The 25,964-nt window shown below is 44.8% G+C and overlaps 1 protein-coding gene across 1 annotated transcript in view; it reads left to right on the plus strand.

Moving 5' to 3' along the window:
• The window catches only part of LPAR3 (lysophosphatidic acid receptor 3), a 77,454-nt gene that overhangs the window by 11,875 nt on the left and 39,615 nt on the right, over positions 1-25,964 (plus strand). Inside the window, exons 2-3 of the mRNA XM_072974079.1 lie at positions 14,047-14,208; positions 14,920-15,676. Coding sequence (XP_072830180.1) covers positions 14,941-15,676 — 736 coding nt within the window. The 5' untranslated portion in view covers positions 14,047-14,208; positions 14,920-14,940. The remainder of the gene's footprint in view (positions 1-14,046; positions 14,209-14,919; positions 15,677-25,964) is intronic.

Raw genomic sequence — 25,964 nt, forward strand, 5'->3', positions numbered from 1 at the left:
CACCGTGTTCTAGGGCCAACTCGGAAGTAGCACACTTCGTTTATGTGCACAGTCCACTGGCAGGAAGTTAGTCACATGACCACCCGAGGTGTAAGGAGCCTGGGAGATGGAGCTTGTTACTGTATAAGAAGAGGAAAACATGATTTAGTAGTCTGTGCCACAGACTACAAAGCTAAATAATGACCACAGAAATAATTATGAGCAAAGTCGCAGGGCCATAGACAATCATGCACAGGTGAGTTAAGAGAGCTCTTCAGTGTCCTGTCACCCAGAACAGGGCCTCTTGGAAATGGAGTCTGTGGTCCTGCTGGGCCTTTTATGCAGCCTGAGGGTCAGAGGCTGGTTGGGCAGTAAAATTAATAATGGGGAAGTTCACGCAAGAAGAGGCCAAGAACCATTCTCAGGAGGAAATCCAGACATCAGATCCCCAGTTTGGGAGTCAGAATCTGCAAGGCTGGATTCAGAGTGCTGGGGCAGGGCCAGATCTGAAGGCCTGGGACCCTGCAGTGGTCAGGATCAGTGGGACAGCAGGAAGAGGGGTTCCAATAGTCTACCCCACACCCAAGCAAAGCCCAGGAGTGGGAGAACAGAAGGCTCCCACCGGGGTGAGCCAGATGAAGCCCCTCCAGTCCCAAACCTCTCTGCCAACTTGCAAATGCTGTACCACAAACACCCAGTGAGGCCCGAGGCCACCATCATTTTAGCCCCTATGTTAAAACCTAGTAGTTAAACCTCAACCTGTATTCCTTCCTCCAACAGCTGAACTGAGGTTCCGTGTCCGAACCTGCATGCATGCTACCCTCATGGAGACTTTCTTGTTGTTTATACGGAAGGCAGTTTGGGAGCTCAGCATGAGAGAATGGACGTGAGAGGTGTCAGGACTCCAGCTAGTCATTCAGGAGTTGTCCGTGCAGAGGAGATAACTTAAGCAACCATAGTTGCAGTGGAAGCAACTTTAAAGGGGAGAGAAGAGAAGGCTGAGAACCAAGTCTGAAAGTCTGTACATTTCCAGGCTGATGGAGGAACAGGAGACAGAAACATTGAGGAAAGAGGAGAGTCGCAGAGGCTTGGGAGGGGAGCTTCAAGAAGAGAAAAGCCTTTGTCAACGTCCACAGTGAAACCAAAGAGAAGGAGGATTGGAAACACAGGATTTGGGAATTATTCGATAAAACAGAACAAGTCTTCATTACGTTCTGATTACAGGCAAGGTTCTGTGTGCTTCAGAGAACAGGGAGACAGAAGGATACCAGTTCTGACCCCAAGAAGCTTGGAAGTGAGGTTAAGACAAATAAATACTTGATAAAGTATGTTGAGTGCCATAGGGGGAGGTACTAAGTATTTCTCAGCCAAATTTCTCGACAGAATAGCCTCTACTGTCTTTCTAGTTCCATATCACCCAAGCATTGCTCCATACCATGTGGTCAGGTTTCTGTCTCCTCTCCTCCCAACCAGCCAACTGAAACTACCCAACACACGAACTGCACACGTGTTGCGCATGGACCACATGCCCCTCTCCCACATCCCCTGTCGGGCATCAGGTGTGCAAACATGAGTAAGAGACTGTTGGGGCCCTCAAGAATCTCACCGCCTGGTGGTGGAGGCTGGCCCTGAGGCAGAGCATGCGTCTACAGTGCAGTGTCAGGGGACTTCCCTCTTGGCTGAAAGAGTCTGAATTTAGTAAATCAAAAGTCATTGAGGAGAATGTGTACATGGCCTTAAGCTCCAGTTGTATCAATGTGTACAGGTTCCAGAGTCAAGGATTGCCTCTGATCCCCCCAAGCATTGTGTTGGAAGGAGCGAGCGGAAGAGCAGAGATGAGGAATGCTGGAATATGAGACTGTTGATGGCACAGAGATGAGCTTGCTCCTGAGCACCCACCCCCACCCCCACCTCCAGTGCGTTGAGCCCCCATGCTGCTTTCTCTACTCAAGGACTATGTCTGGCTTGTGTCTCCAGGGTCTAGAGATCACCTGCCCTTATAGCATCTCCACCAAGGCTGCAGGCTCCAGAGCTTCTGGGACAGGAGCACTTATCTAGCATCCCCCACGGCTGGCCCTGCCACTGGAAATGCCACTGTGGAGGGTGCGTCAGTGGTACCAGCAAAAGGCATCCCTTGTAGTGATGTCTGTGTTGCCTCACATCAGGCTGCAGTGCCCCCCATCAGGCTGTCCTCCTCCTCGTAGCACCTTAAGGAAAGTCTGCTGCTTCTTTCTCTACACTGTCTGGTTTCAAACCTGGCTAATCCTTAGGCCCAAATTAACACTTAAACCCATGTCATTTATTTCCATGGTATTCAAGACCAGGAACACAGATTAGGTTGGAACTGATCCTGGATTACCCTGGAGGACATCTATGAGGTAGACTTCAGCATGCAGGGATCTGTTGGAATCCAGTGTAGCCATCTTTATTTTATGTCACCCTCCCAACTATAGACCAGTCACTCATTTATTGAATCACTTACTGTGTGTAGAGAAATTTACTAGGATTCTGGTACATGTAAAGGGACAGAGGGGGCATCCAAAGAATTGTGATACTGGCCCATGCCTTTGGGAAAACAGTTTAATCCTCTTTTCTTCTCTGAGAGTTGTTACATTTATGATCAGAAAATATTATGCATACTAGATCTTACTAAAAGATTTAAGAAAATCTGTAACATATTAAAAAAATCTTACCAATAGCACTCTTGTATTACAATGTACTTTAAAATGACATCTGTATTACTTGGAGTTCCACAGGAAACAATTTACAGTTAATCTGGTATTTGGAAGAGGGGGATGGTAACATGGTAACTGGGGGAGGGAGGAGTTTATGGAAACCAAGAGATCCTACAATGCCCCAGAGTTAGAAACAGCAAGGAGCTGCTAACACCCCTCAACCTGAGAGCCAGGGGGAGGGAGAAGGGGAGGCTGCCTGTAAGGCAGGGAGAGCACAGGGGGCATCAGTGTCTCAGCCTCGCCCCCCACCTCCTCCCCATCTCTTGCTGCACATCTCATTGACAGGAGCTGGAGGCAAGGAAGCTGGCTGATACAGTCCTGCACGTGGAGGAGGCTGGAGAGGGAGCCGGAGGGACCAGTAGATGAGATCAGGCACAGCATTGAGATGCCTTTTAAGTGCGTTTCTGTGACCTGGCTCCCTTCACACAGATGTGCTGTTTTACTACTAGACAGGCATCGGGGTTAAGGGGAGAGGGGACAGGAGGGGGATGGCTGAGAGCCTCCTGCTTTAATGACGCAACAGTAGTGCTCTCCTTCAGAACCTCGGAAGCCTGTGTTAAAACAACTGTTTCCCACTACAGCCACATCCTTGGAAAATATGATTTTCCTTTCTGTACAGAGTTTCAGGCCTCAGTTCGGCTCTAACTGGGGCTGGTGTGCTTTCCAGAAGTGTGGGGGGGGTCACTGCAGATCACTGTTGACCTGTCGCTGGGAACCACCGCAGATTATTTGCAACAAACCATATGGAGCAAGAGACGGTTAAATATCCTTCTCCGGGCTGGAGGAGGGAGACTGGACCACAAAATGGAGTGAGCCAGGGAATGAATGCGATACACGGTCAAGTTAGGACAAACAGTTTGGACCAAAATGTTCTCTGTGGTGAATTTTATAAAGTAAAGAAATCTAATTTTCTTCTCATGGGAAGTCATTTGCTATAAGCAAGAGCTTTACAATTTCTCAAAATATATTTTCACAGAAGGGTTGAGTTCTTTGTACAAGAATATCTCTTTTAAGGATGAATGTCCACACTTTAAATTTTGACATTTTCTTCTCCTCCATACAGTAAAGCAACTGACTGGGGGTGAGGGCGTAACTCAGTGGTAGAGTCTGTGCTTAGCATGCATGAGGTCCTGGGTTCAATCCCCAGTAGCTCCGTTTAAAAAAAAATAATAAAAATTTAAAACATGAATAAACCCAGTTAACCCTCCCCCCAAAAAACTTTAAAAATCCCACAAAAACAAACCAACCAACCAGTAAAGCTACTGATGTGTGATTACATGATGATCTGGGACTTATTTGCTATATGACAGAACATATGGAGTTATATTGTGAATAAATATTACTCATTTTAAGCATTTTGATTAGCATCTTTAATTTTAAGAAGGCCAAAGGGCAAAATGCCTGTCGTCTTTCTAGCCTAGGGAATTAGATGAAATTAAAATTGTATAAAACTGATAAAGCAAGCACAGTTAAAGCTTTACATTACATTTGGATAACTAAGGGAATTTGCTTATTCTACAGAGTCTGTGTCTCACCTCTTTTATTTATTTATTTTTTTACATTTTTTATTGAGTGATAGTCATTTTACAATGTTGTGTCAAGTTCTAATGTAGAGCACAATTTTTCAGTTACACATGAACATATATATATTCATTGTCACATTTTTTTTCGCTGTGAGCTACCACAGTATCTTGTATATATTTCCCTGTGCTATACAGTATAATCTTGTTTATCTATTCTGCATTTTAAAATCCCAGTCTGTCCCTTCCCACCCCCGCCCCCTTGGCAACCACAAGTTTGTATTCTATGTCTATGAGTCTGTTTCTGTTTTGCTTTGTTTTGTTTTTAAGATTCCTCATATGAGCTATCTCATGTGGTATTTTTCTTTCTCTTTCTGGCTTACTTCACTTAGAATGACATTCTCCAGGAACATCCATGTTGCTGCAAATGGCATGGCGTTGTCGGTTTTTATGGCTGAATATTATTCCATCGTATAAATATACCACATCTTTACTCAGTCATCTGTTGATGGACATTTAGGCTGTTTCCATGTCTTGGCTATTGTAAATAGTCCTGCTATGAACATTGGGGTGCAGGTGTCATTTCTGAAGTAGAGCTCCTTCTGGATATATGGCCAGGAGTGGGATTCCTGGGTCATATGGTAAGTCTATTCCTAGTCTTTTGAGAAATCTCCATACTGTTTTCCACAGTGATTTTCCTTGCTTCCCTCTCCCACTCTTAATGATTTAGATGTCTTTTACAATTTTGTGTTTATTCTTTTTGTAATTCATGGCAGTTATCTCTTTCCAGTTAAGAGTTTCTCACTTTTGTAGCATCCTGCTTCTTTTCTATTTAGAGTAGGCCTGTCAATATTTCTTTCAGAATGGGGTTAGTGTTGTTAAACTCTTTGAGTTTTTGCTTGTCTGTGAAGTTCTTTATCTCTCCTTCTATTCTGAAGGATAGCCTTGCTGAATAGAGTATCCTAGGCTGCATCTTTTTTCATTCAGGACTTTGAATATATCTTGCCACTCCCTTCTGGCCTGTAGTGTTTGTGTAGAGAAATCAGCTGGTAGCCTTATGAGGGTTCCCTTGTAACTCACTCTTTGTTTTTCTCTTGCTGCCTTTAGGATCATTTCTTTATCCTTGACTCTGGCCATATTGATTAGGATATGTCTTGGTGTGGGTCTGTCTGGGTTCTTCCTGTTTGGGACCCTCTGAGCCTCCTGTACTTGGATATCTGATTCCTTTAGGTTTGGGAAGTTTTCAGTCATGATTTCTTCAAATACCTTTTCAATCCCCTTTGTTCTTTCTTCCCCTTCTGGAGCCCCTATTATGTGTAGATTGGCATGCTGTATATTATCCCATAGGTCCCTTATATTGTTTTTTATTTGTTTTTCTCTCAGCTGTTCTGATTGGGTGCTTTCTGTTGTCCTGTTCTCTAGGTCACTTATTCGTTCCTCTGCATTATCTAGTCTGCTTTGTACAGCCTTTAGGTCAGCTCTCATCTCAGCAAGTGAGTACCAATTCTACTTGGTTCTTCTTTATAGCTTCTATTTCATTTTTACATAGTTTATATCTCTAAACACTATTTCTCTTAGTTCCTTCAGTACTTTGATCAATCCTTTTGTGAAATCTTGATCTAGTAGGCCTTGATCTATTGTCTATTTCCTTGATCATGCTTTCAGGGGATTTCTCTTGATCTTTTAAATGCGAGTGGTTCCTCTGCTTCTTCATATTGCTCATGTCTCTCTGGCACTGTGGCTTAAGGAGTATCAGTTATCTAGTTCTCCTGGAGACGGTGTGCTCTTAATGATTTTATCGAGAGGTCTTTGTGTTTTCACCCCATTCTGCGAACTCAGCTTGCTGTTTCCAGAGGCCCTTTGTTGGTGCCCTCATCTGTGTTGCTCCCAGTGGCTGTCGGCTAGCAGATCGTGCCCCCTCCCAACACTGGGTCAGGTGCTGAGCTCTTACTCAGTGGGCAGGTGGATCACTCCGCCTCCCAATGCCGCAGTCAGATGCTGTGCTCGGGTGAGGCAGGTGGGCAGATCGCGCCTCCTCCCAGCACTGTGGTCAGGTGCTGCGTTCCTGCCAGGAAGGCGGGTTGCCGCCTGCCCTCTCCTGGCACCGGTCGCTCTGCTGCTCTGTGCAGCTGCCTGCTTTGCCTTGGGTTGGCACCCCGAAGGCGGATCGGGGAATAGCGTGGAACCACTCCGCCCCTGCTCCTTGTCAAATCTCAGCTCCTTGTTTGTCTTGGTGGCGCGAGTTCTCTGAGGTGCCAGGGCAGAAAGAGCCTATCTGCCTTGGGCTGTAAACAAGTCTCAGTCCTGCCTAGGAGGTTGCAGAGCCCCCGGGTGTGGATTCAGGGCTCGGCGCCGCCCCCGCCCGGGCGGTGCGCACAGGAGGAGGTTACGGCTGTGGCTGCGCCTGGCCTCTCCTCTCGCGAGAAGCGCCAGTAATGGCAGCGCGGGTCTGAGGAGACAAAGGCTACGGGGTGCCTCCCCCCAGGGCACACCAGCTGTGTTGCTTTGCTTTTTTCACAATTTATGTGGGACCGTGGTTGTTCTGCTCCGTATCCCCTCCCAGCCACGGCGCGCAGCCCCCTGCAGTCCCCTGGGGCCGCCTCAGCACAGCCGCCCCCATCCTTCTCCTGGCTTAGGTGGTCTGGCCCGGCCTGAGCTGCCGGCTCGCGTCTCTGGCTGGGTGTTGCGGGGACCCTTTGTGCGCATTTTGCTCAGTTCTGTCGGTCAAGGGGTGCTCGGGTCAGATCTGAGCCTTGGAGGCTCCCTCTCCATCCTGCTGGCCCCTCCGTTGGAGAGGGGAGACCCAGCAAACGAGCGGCAGTCCTCCTTTGCTGCTCCCTCCCCATGGGACCAGTCCTGCACTGTTTTGCTTTTTCTTCTTTCTTTTTTCCTTTTCTCCTACCAGATTTTTGGCATCTTTGTGTTTTGAAGAGGGCGATATTCTGTCAGAGTTCAGCAGATGCTCTGGTTGGCTGAGTGGGTCTGTAGATGTGAGTTTTGGTGTATTTGTGGGAGAGGGTGAGCTACAAGCATCCTTCTACTCCGCCATCTTGCTTCTCTCCTGTCTCACCTCTTGTATTTAGTTTAGTTCTGTATGTTTTCAAGTTTGCTTTCCTGTTTAATGTAGGGGTTTAAGGCAGTCTTCAGTCATCAGTGACCTCTGGGGTACAATACACTTGACCATAGTTGTTTATTAAACAAGTCCTAGAGTAGAAGCTGTGTGTATACCATGGCCTCTTGTAAATCCACCCACTCAATGGAGGGAGAAAGCAGCGGTTGAACCAGCTAACATGCAACAGGTAGCCCTCCCTGCCTCCAGGGCTCAGAAACGTGCATGGGCACAGTACCCTGTTTATTCTGCTGCGTTCTGGCTGGAGTTCTCCCCTGCGTGTCACTTCTCGGAGCTGAAGATGACTTGAGGCACGGAAGTTGCTCACTTCCCAAGTGCACCGGGGTGTGCTCGCCCCTTCTGTGCAGCTGCTGTCTTGGGAACTTGACTCGCCAGCACGGGCATTCTGTGTATTGTGGGACTGGGTTGCTCTGTGAAGAGCAGAGGCTCTCAATCAGAGCAGCTCTGCGTGCCTGGGTTTCCATTCGTTCTTAAGAAACAGAGTAATGAAAGTTCAGCGAAGTTGAGTTTAGCTTTCTTAAGAGAAATGGTCTAGTGTGTTAACATGGGGTAGCAGATTTGTAACAGCCCTATATTTAATAGGCACCCTTAAAGTCAACATATTAGCTTCACCCAAGAATTTTGAGGATCCCAGTACTCTGTCACAGATAACACCTGTTTAAGTTGAATTGCCAACAGATGGCTACGCCTCTGTGTTTTAGTGTAGCAAAGAGTAAAGTAACTGTGTATAGAACCTGTGGGCCTTATTTACTTTGAATTTACTGCAGTACAGTAGAGTTGATAGCATCCTCTCTCCCTTCTCTTTTTAAAATCTGTTTTTAATATTTATTAATGAAACAGTTTTATATTTACAGAAAAATGGAGCAGATATATAGAGGTCTTATGTTATGCCCCACTCCTGCACACAGTCCCCCCCCCCGCTATTTTTAACATCTCACATTAATATGATACATTTGTTACAACTAATGGACTGATATATCCATTATTATTAACTAAAGTCCAACTTGATTCCAATTTTCTTAGTTTTTACGTAATGTCCCTTTTCTGTTCCAGAATCCAGGATACACATTATGTTTAGATGTTATGTCTCCTTAGGTTCCCCTTGGCTGTGACAGTTTCTTAGATTTTCTTTGTTTCTGATGACCTTGATGGTTTTGGGAGAATGTCTTCCAATTGAGATTTGTCTGAGGTTTTTCTCAGATTAGGCTGGGGTTATGGGTTTGGGGAAGGAGGATTACAGAGTAAAGTGCCACTCTTAAAATATCTTATCAAGATTACAGACCAGCAACATGATTTATGACTTGATGTTGACCTTGATCACCTGACCAAAGTCCTGTTTGTTAAGTTTCTCCATTGAAAAGTGACCCCTCCCTCTTTCATACCATCTTCTTTGGGAGGAAGTCACTGTGCACTTGAGGAGGGGGAGCTATGTTCCCCTCCTTTACAGTGGAATGTCTGCATAATTTATTTGGAATTCTTCTGCATGGGAGATTTGTCTCTTCTTTCTCATTTATTATTTTATTCAGTCATTTATTTATATCAATATGGACTAATGAATTTTTAATACATTGGGTTATAGTCCAGTAATACTTTATTTTGTTGCTTAGATTGTTCTAGCTTTGGCCATTGGGTTCCCCCCTCTTTTGAAGTTATGTTCAAAGAGGAGTCTTCATTTCTGATGTTCATACAGGCGGAGGAGAGGTCTCTTCCATGGGACCGCCCTTCAGACCACCCTGGCTTGTCTTCTCTGGTGAAGCCACTGTTCAAGGGTGACAAACACCACTCCTCACACCCCTCAGCCAGCAGGGCTCGGAGCCAAGTCTATAGTGGGAAATGCAAGAGTTCTAAGATCCAAAATAGAGAATATGCAGAAGAAAAAAGAAAGTAATCATGCTCAGTTTGGGTGGACGGGTAGGGTGCATGCAAGTATGTGTGCACAAGTGTACTTCATTTTATTCCACATTTAACAAGCATTTACTGCATGCCTACTATGTGCTGGTCATTGTTCTAGGTAAGGGGGTTGCACTGTAACAGCACAAAGTCCCTGACTTCCTAAGCCCACATAGCCACAGGTGGGTAGTGTCAGGTAGTGAGAAATGCTGCAAAGAAAAACAAAGCAGGGGAAGGGGCAGCGGGGCAGTGCGGGTGTGGCCTTTGGGGAGGTGCTCTTGTAGAGAGTGTCAGGGAAGGGAATCGCTGATGAATTGACATTTGGGCCGAATGAGGTGAAGAAATGAGCCCTGAGGGTGTCTGGATTAAGCGGCTTCCCGCAGAGGAACAGAAAGTCTGAAGGCTTTGAAACTCATGGCTGAAATGAACCTGAGGGATCATATGTGGATTTAAATTTCCCATATTATCCTGATTTTGCCATTAACATGAATTATTAAAAGGAATTCAGTGAGCAAATGTGATTGCTTGTGCCGGAGTGGTCTCTCTTCTGGCTGTGAGCATACAAGCTACTAATCTCCGACTCCCATCTGGCTGGAGTTTCCAGAGAGGAGAGGGCTGTTCCACGTGTGTGGACCACAGGAAATGAAACATGCACACCGCCAATTACTCTTACTCTGGATGCACCCGATTTCGTCCTAAGGGGAAGAAGGAAGTGTTATTGAAAGCCAGCTAAAAGGCCCGCAGCAGCTTGTCTTGAAAGATATAGCTCAGAATAAGCTGCTTGAGTGGTTTTCAGATGTCTTAATTTTCATAATTGTTTCCACATTATTGGCTGGTTGGACAGTTTTTCAGAGAATCCAGTTTGGGAGAATCTAAATGAAAGCTTTGCTCATGAAGTTTTCATTTGGGTTCCACATATAGACTTTCTAAACCATCATTTTATGAAGCCTTAAATTACTGAAGTTTGAAGTTGTGGTAGTAGCTCCAAAGCTTAACATCTTTTGTTTCTGGGTCAGAACTATTCAAACCCTCTAAACTTTTAGTGTAAAAACGAAGAAAAGAAAAAAAAAAAAAGAAAAAAAAAACACAAACATCTTGGGATTTGGCAGAATTAAAGTTTAGCAACGTTAAACTAGTCTTGAAATTGTATTGTGTGGCCTACTTACCATAAAATTTCAATACGTATTTTCAGAAAAATGCCTTTTCTCTACTTCTCAGGGCTTTTAAAACTAAATAAAAATCCGAAAGTCTATTTGGAATGCCCACATTTTTTAATAGTGCAAGGCAGTTTTTGAATGTCATTTGATGGGATCTTTCTATTTTGGTAATTCCATAGTTACTTTAAGTATGACTGTAGTTTTGGCCTGTCTAATGTTTGGTTTGTCTGTAGAAAGAAAATGCAGCGTGGTAGATAAACAGGGCAGGCCCGGAAGCACAGCTGCCTAAGGGGAAGGCAGGGTCCTCCACTTCCCAGTTGTGTGAACTTAGACAAGCGTGCTTCAGTTTCCTCACCTGCAAAATGAATGTGTTAATAGTAACTAATTTTTGTGGGGAGGATTAAGGGAGATGACCCATGTAAAATGCTTAGTCCAGCACCCAGCACAAAGTAATCACTCCAATATTAGCAATTAAAAATAGTAACAACGGGGGGGGGTGTAAGGTATAGCTCAGTGATAGAGTGTGTGTTTAGCACATGTGAGATCCAGGGTTCATTCCCCAATGTCTCCACTGAAAAAAAAAAAAACCCTAATTACCAACCCCCCCATATAGTAATAATGAAGTCAAGATATTAAGAAACTAGCCCCAAAACACATAATCAGTGATGGAGTTCTCTAATTTGCATATTTAGTGGGTGACCTGTGATCAGCAAAAGTATTCAACTGAACCTTTTCATTTTAGTAGGGGAAGAGAGAGTGTAGGATGGAGATTCATTTGTTCATCCCACACATGCTGATGCTATAAACACAAGCATAAGAGGCGAGGTCCCTGCTCTGCTGAAGTGAAATGCTCTAGCAGTGGGGAATGGACGATAAAGGCAGAGACACACAAAAAATATGTAACAATTGGCAGAGGAAACAGGGCTGTCTGGTGGCGAGAGCTGGGGGTTTCTTTGGATTGTCCAGAGAGGGTCTCTGTGGAGGGAATGTTTAGGCTCGGATCATAGAATCATGTTGGAAGGTTTGAGAGAGGTCAAGAAATGATGATCAGATCATTTGTTACAAGCTCACTAAAGTTTTTGGTAATTTCCAGCTAAGAGAATATGGTCATCTGTAATTAATAAGTTGAAATGTCAGCAAGCTCGGCTGCTTATGGCAGAGGAGAAAAAAAATCAAAACTACTGATTCACAGAACTTTCAGTTGTTCGTTTTTGAGGGCGCTGAGGTGATGGTGTTAGGAAGTGTTTTATAGGAGAGTTGGGGCGAGTGACGGCCTGATTTGGTCAGCTGTCAGCTTATGAGGTTTTGTGGTTGCTTGAAGTTTTAAGTTGAAACCATCTTATTTTCACTATTGCTGGGAAGCTGTATAAAGTGTGCTGTGCTGGTGAGACTGGTAACAGTGGACCTAAGCGAATCCTTGAGGCATTTCCTTTAAGCGTTGATTTTGATTTTTCAGGGCTGTAGTAGTCAAAGAAAGATGGATTAAGTGGAATGTGTGTTCCTAAGACAGAATTTATGAAGTGCCATTTAAAAGTCTATTTATTTATTTACTATGGAAAATGTGGAACATGGAAAAACCTGGAAGGAATTTTTAAAAAATGACCCACAATTCTACCATTCTTAATTAACTATTTACACTGTGAGTTTTCTTCTTATCTTTTTTCTATATCTTCTAAAAATAGTCAAGACACATATTTCTGTGTGTTAATATATGTGTATATATAAACACATGTATATATAATTATAATTAAAATACTGGTATGTACTTTTCCTTATATTACTGCAACTTCATTGTAGATGCAGTTTTCAATGGCTGCATAATATTTCACCCCGTGGAATCTTTTTCACCAATTCCCTATATGAATTTAAAAAATTCTCATGGTCTGATTCTTCCAGTAAGAATTTGAGGCTGGGAGGTAGGGAGCTGCTTGATGGGAGTTCTGGTGAATCATGGTTTTCCTGCTTAACTTTGTGAGACAAAACTACTTCTCATTCTCAGGACGCGTTTGGCTAAAGTATGTCTAAGGGTGTGCCATTCTGGTTTGGATGGGGAAGTTGTATTTGAAGATTTTTGAAGTAAAAATGTGAGGCTTTAGGGTATCATATAATCACAAATTCAACCACATTTATGAACCAAAACTAATTGTTAAGACCCCTTTAAAAAGAAATTAGGAAAATTTAAAGTTTTTTTGGTAGTGTGTTAATTCCTGCATCTTTCTGACATGTTCATCTTGATAAGCTGGTGAGCTAATCAAGGATGATAGAATTTTAAAGTGAGAAATGTATTTCTTCTAGCTATCTAGAGCATACACAAAAATAAAATACATAAATGTTTTTCATTAGTGAAAGGACACGTAATCATTAAAATTTCTCATGTGGTTCTTGGATTGTATTGAATTTCTATACATTTTCAACACTGTTGAAAGCTACATTTTCTCCCTGGATATTAAAGTTGAATTTCACTATATTAGTGTCTTCTATTAAATTCTCAAATGCTGCTGGTGGGATTCAAAATACAATGTGTCTTAAGGGCAGTTCGACAGTATGTCTCAGAAACCTTTAAATAAATTAATATTCTTTACTTCATCAACTTGAAATCTAGGGATTAATCCTAAGGAAATAATTGGCCAAGTGTGTAAAGATTAATACATAAGAATGTAGCCTTGCTTATGAAAGTGAAATATTGGAAACAACCTAAATATCCAATAGTTAGGGATTAGTTAAGTGTGGTACACTCATATACGAAACTATTATGAAGCTATTAAAGTTAGCACATGTCTGTATTTTTAATTTGGGAAAATTATCATGATACATTGTAGATATATTGGTCTGTTGAATGGAGTTATCTGATACTGGCAGTTCAATATTGTGGATGTCTTCCAAAGAGAATATTTTTATTTTGTTATTAAAATTGAATCCTCCTTCCTTGTAATTGAAAGCACTAGAGCCATTTGTCTCCTGAGTCCACTCTTAGTTTATTTTAAGCAGATAAAATGATATTTTACCTTCCACTTGCTATTGCAGAGAAGCATGCATCTAATTCACTTAAAAATTTCATTACACTGTTAAATATAAATTAGAAAGAAGATTCTACAGTACATTTCTCTTTTGTACTACATCACACGGATGTTTGATCTGCTTATCCCAATTCTGGATGTGGTACTGTGCAGAATTTATAAGAACCTTAAAAGCTGGGGATTTTTATTAAGCTTTTGCTGTCAGAGCCACTTCAGTCCCACCAGTGGACTCAGTGCCTGGGCCTACTGGATTTCCAGTTCTCCAGCGAAAAAAAAATTGTAGCCTCATTTCTTGAGAGAGAGCCCTTGGTCATTCTCCCCAGAAGCTAGATTTTCTGGCCTTCAACCCCAGTCTCCATCGATGGGACCCTTCCTGCTTATGGCCAGACCACTGTGAGGCAGAACACCTGCTCTTCCCAACAAGCACAGGTGGGTGCCCGTCATTAGAGCCCCTGCCCAGCCCTTCCTTGGCCGGACTCCCTCACTTTTGGCTCCAAGGGGTCCCGTCCTGCGATCAGTGTCTTGCCTGTCTGCCTGCTTCCCCAGGTTGGGATCTGGAGGACTTGCTCTTACTTGGCGGATGCATTCTCACACCCTTGGATGTCTGTCCAACTCCAGGTCCTAGTCTTGCTCATGGAGGCCTGGTCTTCTATCACCTGCTGTGCTGACGAGAGCCCAGAGAAGGTCACTGACTTGAAGTGACTGAGGTGAAAAACCCAGTGCGCAAATTCACGTTGGTCCCATTTGGATTAGGAGACTAAGGAAGAAGTGAACCAAAAGGTAAGGAAGGATTGAGACCAGAGTCTCCAGCCCTGCACCACATGCTTACCAAGGGGGTGTCGTTGCTGTGGCTTGTAACCGAGAGACGGTCAGAGGCCGATCAGGAGCGGTATCAGAAGTGGTGGAGAATCGAGCTCTTGGGGAAGCCTTCTGGTCGTGTGAAGAGTAGCCACTCAACACCTGCTGTCTTGGCAAGAATGTGCCTGGCATTACCAACATGCCCTTGATTAATGAACAGAACCCATAAACAAGAACTGAGCTGGAAACCACCAGGAGAAAGTGCTAACGTGCTAGGCTGTACTTACTACCAGTGCAGAGTAGATTATTGCAGGGCTCAGCATGTTGGACTTGTTTCTGCCTCCACGATCCTTCAGCCAGCCAGCCAGCCAGCCAGCCAGCCAGCCATTCAGCAAATACCTGTTCTAAGGCAGCCAGGGCTTTTGGGTCCTGGGGTTATGGTGAACAAAATAGACACAGACCCTCCCTCCCTGAGCTTGCACCTAACCTGGGAAACAATGACCAATGCAAGATAAATGCTGTGATAGAAGGAAGGTCAGGGGCTAGGATCCTAGAGCTTGGGGCATTCACCCTGAGAGCTGAGGGGTTTGACAGGAGTTGACCAGAACAAGGGGCTTAGCAATGGCAATGGGTGGTTTAGTGATTGAGTTTTGCAAAGAGTGATATTTATTTCTTCTTTAAATTCCTTTCTAGGATGTTCAGTTCTTCTCCACAATGAATGAGTGTTACTATGATAAGCGCATGGACTTTTTTTATAATAGGAGCAACACTGACACAGCCGATGAGTGGACAGGAACGACGCTTGTCATTGTTTTGTGTGTCGGAACATTTTTCTGCCTGTTTATCTTTTTTTCTAACTCTCTGGTCATCGCAGCAGTGATCAAAAACAGAAAGTTCCATTTCCCCTTCTACTACCTGCTGGCTAACCTCGCGGCTGCAGATTTCTTCGCTGGCATCGCCTACGTATACCTGATGTTTAATACCGGCCCAGTTTCAAAAACTCTGACTGTCAACCGCTGGTTTCTCCGCCAGGGGCTTCTGGACACTAGCTTAACCGCCTCCCTGACCAATTTGTTTGTCATTGCCGTGGAGAGGCACATGTCCATCATGCGGATGCGGGTCCACAGCAACCTGACCAAGAAGAGGGTGACGCTGCTCATCTTATCCATCTGGGCCATCGCCATCTTTATGGGGGCTGTCCCCACGCTGGGCTGGAATTGCCTCTGTGACATCTCTGCCTGCTCTTCCCTGGCCCCCATCTACAGCAGGAGTTACCTCATTTTCTGGACAGTGTCCAACCTCATGGCCTTTTTCATCATGGTGGTGGTGTACCTGCGGATCTACATGTACGTGAAGAGGAAGACCAACGTCTTGTCTCCACACACAAGTGGGTCCATCAGCCGCCGGAGGACACCCATGAAGCTAATGAAGACGGTGATGACGGTCTTGGGTAAGAGGAACTGAGGGAACCATGATTCCCATTCATTCAGTAAATATTTACTGAGCACCTACTGTATACACGGTACTTATAGGTAGTAGGAATGCAGCCATGAACACGAGCAGACATCAGTCCCCGCCTACTTGGAGCTTATACTCCAGCAGGGGAAGACAAAATATTCTACTGGGGCTAAGCAAATAATGTTATAAATATTATCACAGAATTTATAAAATAAAATGTTGAGGAGTCTTATGGAGAAAAATAAAGCAGAGAAGAGAGGTAAGAATTGCTAAGCAGGTGTAGTTTGCAATTTTAAAAAGTGTTGTGGGGAGGGTGTAGCTCAGTGATAGAGCACATGCTCAGCGTGCACAAGGTCCTGGGTTCAATCCCCAGCAACCTCCATTAAAAAATAAATAAAAATAAATAAACCTAACCATCTCCCCCTCAACTACCACCAACAAAAAAGTGTTGTGAGGGACAGCTTCACCCAGAAAACGACTTCTGGCCCGAGATAGGAAAGTGGTGAGGGAGCAAGTCACGTGGATGTGGGGGAAAGGGTGTTCCAGGCAGAGGGTGCAGTGAGCATAGGAGCTCCGAGCAGCAAGGAGGCCGGTGTGGCTGGTGTGGGGCGAGCACAGGAGAGCAGGAGGAGATGAGATCAGAGAGCTGCTGGCCTGGGGATGGGGCGACGCAGGTTCTGTTGGGCTGTGCAGTTGTCATAAGGACTTTGGCTTTTCTGAGTGACATGAGAAGCCAGGGGGAGGTTATGAACAAGGGAGTGACATGATCTGACTTACATTTTAATGGCATCTCTTTGGCTGCTGTTTAGAGAAAATACTGCAGTGGGTCAAGGGCAAAAGCTGAGAATTGCTTACGAGGGCACTTCAGCACTCAAGAGAGAGGATAATGACAAGGACCAGAGGGCAGGCTAGAGGTGATGAGATGTGGTTGGATTCTGGGTTTTATTAGAAGGTAGAGTCGACAGGGCTTGCTGACTGGTAAGGTTTAAAGGAAGGTGGGAGGAGGAAGGGAAGGTGGGGAGTGTCATTTGAAGAGATGGACAAGACGGAAGAGGAGGTTTGGCGGCAAGGTCAGGAGTTAGGTTTAGACTAGCAAAGTTTAGGATTTTATGAGACATCTCAGTGAGTTATTCAATCAGGAGTTCAGGATTTAGGCCCAGGCTGGAGATCTATATTTGAAAATCATTGGTGGAGAATATGGGTGTTTCAAACTGCAAGACTGGATGAGCCCACCATGGAGGTGAGTGTGGATGGAAGAGAGAAGAGGACCAAGGAACGAGCCTCAGGGCGCTCCTCGGGGAGGCACGGAGCAACCAGCAGAGGCACCCGAGGAAAGGCGCAGCCAGAATACCCAGGAGAATATGGGGGCCTAGAAGCCATGAGAAGGAATGGTGTGTCAGCAGTGTGAATGCTCCTGGGACGGGGAGTCAGACAAGTCTTGCTGGGTTTGCAGAGTGGTAGTTTTTTGGTGGCCTTGAGAAGATCAAAACTAGTGTAACCAAGAGCCTGGTCAGACAAAAAGGAAGAAAGGGAGGGAGGGGAGTCTTTGGGACAGTGAGCATGCACAGCTCTGGGGAGTTTGCTTTCTGCTGTGAGCCCTGTACCAAGAAGACACATGTGGGGCAAAGGGTTTTCCCCCTGTTTTGTTTTCTCTATGGCAGGTCGCCTGTTGTCCCCTAATTCTAGTCCTGGGTTACAGGTCGAATTTGTGACATGTGGGCAAACGAGAACTTCTGTGGGTTCACAGGCCTTGTCTTCTACGTTAGGCCATTTCTCACCACGTGTGGTGGCTGCAGCCACTGAGAGAGTCCAGGAGTATATTCCTGTTAATTCCTGACGTGAAGGAAGTGTAAAGTGAATTACTGCGAAACAATTCATGATAGAGGATACAGGGTGTACGTGGCCTGAGATGGGAACCGTCGTGATGTCTCTAGGTCCTCGTAAGATTTGGAGGTCAGCAGACACACGTAGTATGATCATAAAAACAATTTCAGAATGAGGATTTACTTTAGTTAACAAAAACTTCTGTGGGGTTTAATATGTGTCAAGCACTGTCCTAAGTGTGTTACAGATACTAACTTACTCAGTTCCCACGGCAGCCCTGTGAGGGAGGCGCCACTCTCCCCTTACAGGATGAAGAAACTGAGGGCGAGTTTAAGCAGGATGCCCAGGGTCACTCAGTGGATACTGGCGGAACCAAGACTGACCTGTTGGCCACTGGAGTCCAGAGGTTTATCACTACGCTCTAGCTAGTTTTGATTTGTTTGGACTTTTTACTGGCCTTCTCTTGGTCCTGTCTTCTGCTTTGACCACCTCATTCTCCTCGTAGTGTCTTGACAAGAATAAGAAAAGGAGGCATCACGTTAATCATTCTTGAGATAGAGCTGCTGATGTTTTTGGTATTTATTGGTGGTGTCGGGGAGCTCTGCTACCTTCCCTGCTTAACTGGCATGGGTAATCATTTGCTTGGTTATGTGTCTTGAGACACTACCTGTCTGATTAAAGAGAAACTGTCTTTTTCCAGCATGTTATATGCTATATACAGCATGAAATAGAAAAAAACTTATATAATCCTAGGTGGAGAGAATAGGCCTCTTTGTGAGATAGTCGTCGTGGTCACTAGATTCAGTTTCATATTAACTTTGTCTGGAACATATGGAAGGGTTTAAAGTAAGAGAACTGTTTGGTTTGGGCAGATGCGGTGTTGGATAAGGGCAAAACCGGAATAAACGGTGAAATTGCCTGGCAGGATAAGAGAAGTCGTGGCATCAACACGAAACAACATAGGGGAATTGGTTAATGGCAGGAAGACAGTCTGGTGCTGAGCACCTGGGGAAGCTGCTCAGTGGTGAGACAGGGAAGTGAAACTGAAGAGCCAGGTGGGATGAGGTTGCCAGCCATCCAGCTCCCGGTTTCGTTGGATAACAGATTTGGATGTTAGCCCCACCTCTGTCACTTTCTACAGGGGAGATCTGAAGCACATTAGCTCACCTTTTCTTGGGTACATTTCCTCCTCCGAGGTCAAATAGGTAGTCTTTAAATTCTTTCCAAGTTATACAATTCAATAATGCTATCATAACAATAAGTAAGCAAAGCCAACACGGAATTTGTGGATTGACTTGTATCAAACCGCAGTCTCCTTCCAGGAGAACATCGTCCACAGCATTCCGTAGGAAGGAAGACCCTCAGTTGCTCTACCTGATACATGTAAGAATTCAGTTGTCTGATACAGGTGTCCTCATATGATAGAAAACATATTAAAAAAATCAACAGGACTGGCATTTATCATCTCTGTAGTCACTAGTTCTGAGTATGTGGAAATTAATAGCTTTCTACTCATTTTTTTAATGATTACCTGATGTAACTAGCTTCATGATAAATGCTAACCCTTTCTGTTTACTCTGATACGTATTTTATAGGAAGAGTAATTTAAGATTGAAGTTTCTTATAAACGTTAACTTCTTTTAAGTGTTAGAAAATTAATAAATATATATTAACTGTTAAGTAACGTCTAAGAGGCAAGGGGCTGCATGAATTCAGTGAGCTTTATCTCATTTCAGAGAAGGAAGAAAGGATGACGAATTTCGGGAAGGCTCCTTAGAGAGCTTGGGGTTTGATGTGGAAGGATGGCTGGGATTTGTATTGGCAGGGGGGAAGATGTTCTAAGTAGGAGAAACAGTGTAGTCAAAAGTGTGACAGTAGAAACATCTAAAGCTTGTGCGGTAGCACAAGGAAGGCCCCGAGGAACACAGATGCAAGTTGAGATACAAGGGGAAATAGCTCAGCTAAGAGCCAGAAAAGCTTAGTTGACCATCCTCTTTGGAAGGAGAGGGGTAGACCAGATGACCTTCGTGTTTCTTTCCGGCTTAATGATTTTGATTGAACACAGAAAGCACACAGAACTGGATGGGGAGTGGATTCTTTCCTTGTCGAGGGAGGTGGTGGTAGTGATGATGGCGGTGTGAATTTTGAATCTGTGTGTGACTGGAAAGGCATGTAGGCATTGTGTTCCCATTTCAGCAGCCCTGAGGCGGAATGCTGCTCGCTTCTGGGTTATGGTGTGTGATGAGCCCTTTACTTGAAAGAAGTTACTTATTGAATGTTCTCATCAAAAAGATACTGGAGACAGATGATCCTACTTTCCACAGGGCACCAAGGCCCTGCCTAAGAGAGATTCCTGTATTTTGAAATCTCATTTGCCAGCCAGCTTAATCGGCCACAGCAACCAAACACACAAGAAACTCCATATAGAAACTTCTTATTTACTGTCAAACAGCGCACTGTGTGAACTCTGCACACAGCGATGTTTTATTTCCCAGGAAATGGGCTGGACTTGCTTCTTTTTTGCAATGTCTTGAAATGCAAAAGGAAAGAAAGATTCAAGGGATCTGTGAACCTACTTCTGAAATCTTTCGTAAACCTTCCTGTCTCTTAGGGTCCAAGTTGTGACCCACTAGCAAGTAATGAAATCAATTAGGAGATTGTAACTGATAACGTTTTTTTTAATGACGTAAAATAGAAAAGGGAAAATACCAGAGTGCATTGCACGTAGTAGATGTAAGTATATTGTTTCATAGCATGCATGTGCACATGTGTGTGTCTACTGGATTATGGTGTAATTTTTTTTCACTATGGGCTATGGTGAAGAACATTTGAAAAGCCATGGTCTTAGGGTCAAGGTAACTTTTTTGGCCAATAAGGGCTGAGCTTTTTAAAAATACGAGCAGCGTTATAGTTAAGGAACTTTGAAAAGGTTTTGTGGTCATTGAAACCAAGAGCCGTGTGTTTTTCTTCTTTCTTCCTCCCACCTCTCCACTTCGATCAATGCTGAATCCTCCTCGCTCGCTCTCAGGGGAGAGGCAAGGGAGGCAAAGTGGTGGTAAGAGAAGAAACAGTACCCAGAGTTCTTATGCTTGGAAATGAGTGAAAATTTGATGCCGTTTAGAGCCTTGCTAGGGTACTAGTCATAATCACACAGAACCTTTCTGCCACACTATGTCTTTTCCAGTGTTTTAATACATTGTTCTCATTTGGTCTCATGGGAATTCTACAGGGTAAGTGGGAAGATGCTGTTATCCTATTTTCCGGCCACTCCCCTAGATGCACCCTGTACTCAGCTTCCTCACTCTGCGTCTCTAAGCCTGTGCTCCATCTGGGATACCTGTCCTCTTGTTCTGCCTGGGAAACTCTCCTTCATCTTGTAAGACTCGACTCCAGGACCTGTCTTCTCCGAATGTTGCCCCACCTAGATAATCTGCTTTCTGACTCCTTTGGGCCACTCTCTGTCTGGGCCGTACCTCGCTCAGGGCACGTCATTTGTCTGCATGCCTTTATTTTGAACTAGGGTGTGGATCCTTGGAAGTTGGGGTCTGTACCGTATTTACCTATATTTGCATATCTAATGTGTAGCACGCTGCCTGGAACACACTTGTTGCGGTTATTCTAGAAGGAAGAAGTGAGGAAATCGAGGTTTAGAGACGTTAACTGGCTTTTGAAAAGCTGGAACTGAAAGGAGAACCCAGGCTTTGTCACGTCTCGCCTGACCTTGGGAGGCTCCGGCTGTGACATGCCTGTGGGGCGAACGATGGCAGGGGATTGTGTGCATGTCCTGTTCTATCATCTGGGAAACGGAGGTCTCGGAAGAGCGAGTGACTGTGCTCTCTTGGGAAGAGGAGAACAAATGAAAATTTCTTGAGTGCCTGCTAGGAGAACATTAGCATCTGGCATGCTTTTAGGATTTTATTTCATTTAACCCTCATAACAACTCTCTGCAGATCTGTTTTATAGATGAGGAGACTTGGATGGACTTAAGCATCTTGCTCATAGACCCCCCCAACTGGTAAAAATAATAATAAATATTCACTATACGCTATACATGGTTCTGAGCCATGTTTTATTTCATTTAATCTTCATGACAATCCTATAAGGGAGGTTCTGCTGTTTTTATCAGATGAGGAAACTGAGGCCCAGAGACATTTGATGTCTTGCCCAAGATCAGCAGCAGAGCTGAGACGCACGTCCAGGCAGACTGGCTCCAGGACCCGCTTCTTCCAGGCCAGTTAGCAGCCTCTTCTAAGTGATAGGGCGGGATCGGCGTTGACCTACGTAATGAGGTCTGCCTTCCCTATGGTATCCCCCTTTATTTCTAGTTAAGTTTATTTCTGTAAAATCACTTCTCTCTTGATGCTTACCTTGCTCTTGATTTTGTTTTAAAGACCCTGCAGCATGGTGACAGTTATGACATCTCCCGCGGAATGACAGCTCCACATTCTTCAAACTTTATGCTCATTAAAGTAGATGTCAAACATCGGGGCTCTGGAATAGGGAGAGGAACAGATTTAAGTCTTGGCTTGGCTGCTGCTTCCAAGTTGTGTGATCCTGTGCAATTTACCTGACCTCTCTGTGACTTAGTTTCCCGTCTGTGAAATGGGGATAATGTCAGTACCTCTGGCAGGGGAGGGTTTTGAGGATGCAATGAGACAGTGCACAGACAGTACCTAGCTTGACACGTAGAAAATGCTGAATAACTTACGCAGTAGCGACTAGGTACTGGGGAGAGTAAGCCACTCTTCTAGGCCTTCGTTTGACTCTGAAGAGCCTTGCCTGGTATTCCAGCAGCATGCCCCTGTTTCCCCACTAACGTGGCCGGTACTGCAGAGTTGTGGTACTCAGCCTACTGTGGGTGCCATCCTGGTCGCAGGTTCTGTAATGTGGACGAGTAGCCAGGAGGAAGCTGACTGGGTGTGCTTCGCAGAGGCTCCCTGACAACTGACAAATGGCCCCAATTCAGTTCCTGGAGACCCAGGCCAGTCTGAACAGGTGGTCACCTCAGGCCTGAAAAGCTCTGTGCTTGCTTTGCCGGTCCCTATAAACCAACCTCCACCCCTGCCACCCCCACCCCAGCCTCCGTGAAATTCTGTTCATGATTCCTGTCTCTGACAGATGATCTTGGCACTAATAATTCATTCACTTTTACAACATTTATGAATAAAACATTGTAAGTGAGACCCTGACCATCAAGTGTTAGCTTGATAAGAGTGCTGTAATAGAGCACCAACATCTTGTGTGTAGATTTGTAAGACATTCCGCATAAGACACTGGCCCCATCTCGCTAGTGCATCCTACCAGGACGTCCAGTTAGTCAAGTACTGTTCCCACTTTTACTAGGATTGGGAAATTTACCCTTCCTTTGTCTGAAAAGAATTGTAATACACACACACACACACATAGAAACCAGGAGTCAAGAGAAACTACCAGGGTCCCCAGGAATTCTGAAACATTTGTTCTTAGCTTTTGTGACCTTGTAGTGGCTTCTGTGTTACAGAAGCCTGCTTTCAATGTTTGCTGCCTTGCATGCCTTCATAATCATATATCTGTTTTAAAAAAAGTTAAAGCTTTGCTTTTTCAGAAATGCTGAGTGAAATGATGAGATTTCTGGCACTAAGTTCTCCTGTTGCCGTGCAGTCATATCAGAATGACTAATTCTTCCCAGAGTCAAGCCATCCAGGCACCAAGATTCAGTACACTTTGTCCAGGGGCGTTTCTACTTCTGTCTTGAAAACAGCAAATCAGAGGAGCACCTTGGTTGCAGATAGTTTCCCTGTGGGCTTCGGGACGCGGCAGCAGTGACCATCGGGAGAGAGGCCTTGGCTTCCAGGCAAGCTGTAAATTAACACGTGCAGAAGTGCAGTCGCTTCCTAGGGGCTGCCCCCAACAACACAGTGGGACAGACCCCTCCATACTGAGGGAGCACGTGGCGATTGAGAAAACCTCAGTGTCTGACGCTAGAGGGAAGATATTAAAATTTAAAAAATTTCAAATTAAAAAAAATTCAAATTAAAAAAAATTCAAATTAAAAAAAAAAAGCCAAACCACCCCACCATTGTATGCTGCTCTACGCCACCTTTTCAAATTATTTTAGGTGTCTGTCCCCTCCCCTTCTGCTTCTGCGCAGTGCAGTCCTTTGCTGTCTCAAGTGCGGCTCTGGTTGTTTTTTCCCTCCCCTGCTTCACTGTTGCAGACGCCTGCCTTTGCAGCTCGTTTACAAGTCGTTTTTCCAAGTCATCGTCCTGTTTCCAGGGTAGTCACGGCTCTGCCCTCTTCCTGCCTCCATTTCCCCCGCGTTCCCCCTTCAGTTCTGTTCGTCTCAATCCATTCAGCTTCTTTTATGTCCCTATCACACTCATCTCCTTCAGAACTTTTTTTTTTCCTGGTTTTTCATCTTTTTAGAAACCTGAAACCTTCCTCTTCAGCTGGAACAATGATTGACTACTTCCTGAGTGCACGGTACAGGAACTTTTCTCAAATTCCACCTCTTTGGTTTTCTTTTTCCCTCCACCTTTATGGAGGAATCATTATCAAATAAAATTGTATTTATTTGAAGTGTACGGCATGATGATTTGCTATACATCGTGAAGTGAGTATCAACATAATTAACACATTCATCACCTCATGTAGTTAACTCTTCTTTTTTTGTGGTGAGAATGCTTAAGATGGACTCTGAGCAACTTTCAAGTATATAAAGCTGTATTACTAACTGCAGTCACCACGCTCGACACTAGATCCTCAGAACTTATACTTCTTATAAATGAAAATTTGTACCCTTTGACCTGCATCTCCCACTCCTCCTCCCCCTGCCCTTGCCAACCACATTCAATTGTTTCTATGAAACCAGCCTTTTTTTAATTGTTGTTCTTAGAGTCCACATATACGTGATTCGTATAGTGATTGTCTTTCTCTGTCTGGTTTATTTCACTTAGCAGAGAAGTTTCATTGCTCAGCTGCATCCAAGCCTCCTGCCAGCACCCAGCCTCCTGGGAGGTTTAGAGTTCCAGAACTCAGTAGCGCCCTCTCTGAGGGCCTTGTCTTCTGCCAGAGGAGAATGTGACTAGTACCTGTCACACCACCTGGCTGAGTTACCACCTGGAATAGCATGGTATATGCTGATCCGTGGTAGAATTTTATCAAATCCACGTTAACATTGTGTGTACTTTTAACTTTTCAACTGGGGCCTGCATTCATTGTGCAGCTAAAGCAAACATTTTGGGTGATTGGGAGTAAAGGGCTGTTTGCTGGAATCATAGCCCGTCACAGACCTAGGGGTCAGCATGGAAGCTGTGATAAAGGGCAGGTGAACCAGGCAGTGTCGGGGTGGGGGGGACCCCATGTGAGCAGCCCTTCACCCTGCTCTGACAGTTATCCTTCTAGTCCAGGGACTTTCTCGCTCTCCCACTCCACCAGATTGATATCAGAGCTCTACAGAGTGTGGGAAGGAATGATCCCGTTACCCAGAAGAATCAATATCTGTTGAGAGATTTATCCAAGTTCATCTTGTAAATCACTGTGAGTCTTGGGGCCAGAGCTCTGGATTTCTAATTCCTGCTGTTTCTCATGGGTCTGTCTGTCTACACCTGTCCTTGGGTGTCTGCGTGACAGTGGCACACAGCAAGGGTCGCTTATTTCCATTAAGTCAGCACATTTACTGCCCAGCAGTGGGCCTGCTGTATCCTTTGTGCTTTCTGAATGAGGAGAGAGTTCTGCTTTTTATATTTTTTATACTTCTCACCATAAACATTTATTGAGTACCTGCTTGAGTTTAGGCAGTATACTAACTGTGAGACAAGGCCTCTGCCCTGGATCGGTCCTTGCTGTGATGTGTTATGGTTGTCAGGAGATGGCCGAAGTCCGAGGGCTGGTTGGGTCACGTGTGAGAGGGATTACACAGCGGCAAAGCAGGTCTGCTCTATGTGGCTTGTCATGCGAACAACTTACAGGGAGCCCCATTTGTAGATATATCTGAAGAAATAAAAGGCTTACCAAAAAAAAAAAAAAGAGAGAGAGAGAGAGATAACTGAAGGAACAAAGAATCAGACACAAGAGCCAAGTAAGAGAGTCCAGGCAAAAAATGCTATGGGTTCAGATGGTGTGTGGAAGCTTCCTTGAGGAGTAGGGATTTGAGTGGATCTCAGTATGACAAGTAAAGAGGCGAGGACAAGGCCGGAGAGACTGGTGGAGACAGGCATAAACACATCTAGGGAGACCATGCCAGAACTGGGACCAGGAGAAGAGGGGCAGGGCAGGCAGGTTTCTGGGATGAGGGGTTTGCATAGGGATGACCGTCTGGTTTCAGAAGTGACCAGACCAGAGACTGGAAGCCCTTGAATCCTTGATCGTGTGGACTCTGTTGTCAAATGTCTACAGAGACACAGCAGAGCACCTTGATGTGTGGACTGGGCCTGGGGTGGGAATAAGGCAATGGGGGTGGCACCTGTGGCTCACTG

This window comes from Vicugna pacos, chromosome 13 (genome assembly GCF_048564905.1).
Source record: "Vicugna pacos chromosome 13, VicPac4, whole genome shotgun sequence".
In the NCBI taxonomy this organism is placed as follows: Eukaryota; Metazoa; Chordata; class Mammalia; order Artiodactyla; family Camelidae; genus Vicugna; species Vicugna pacos.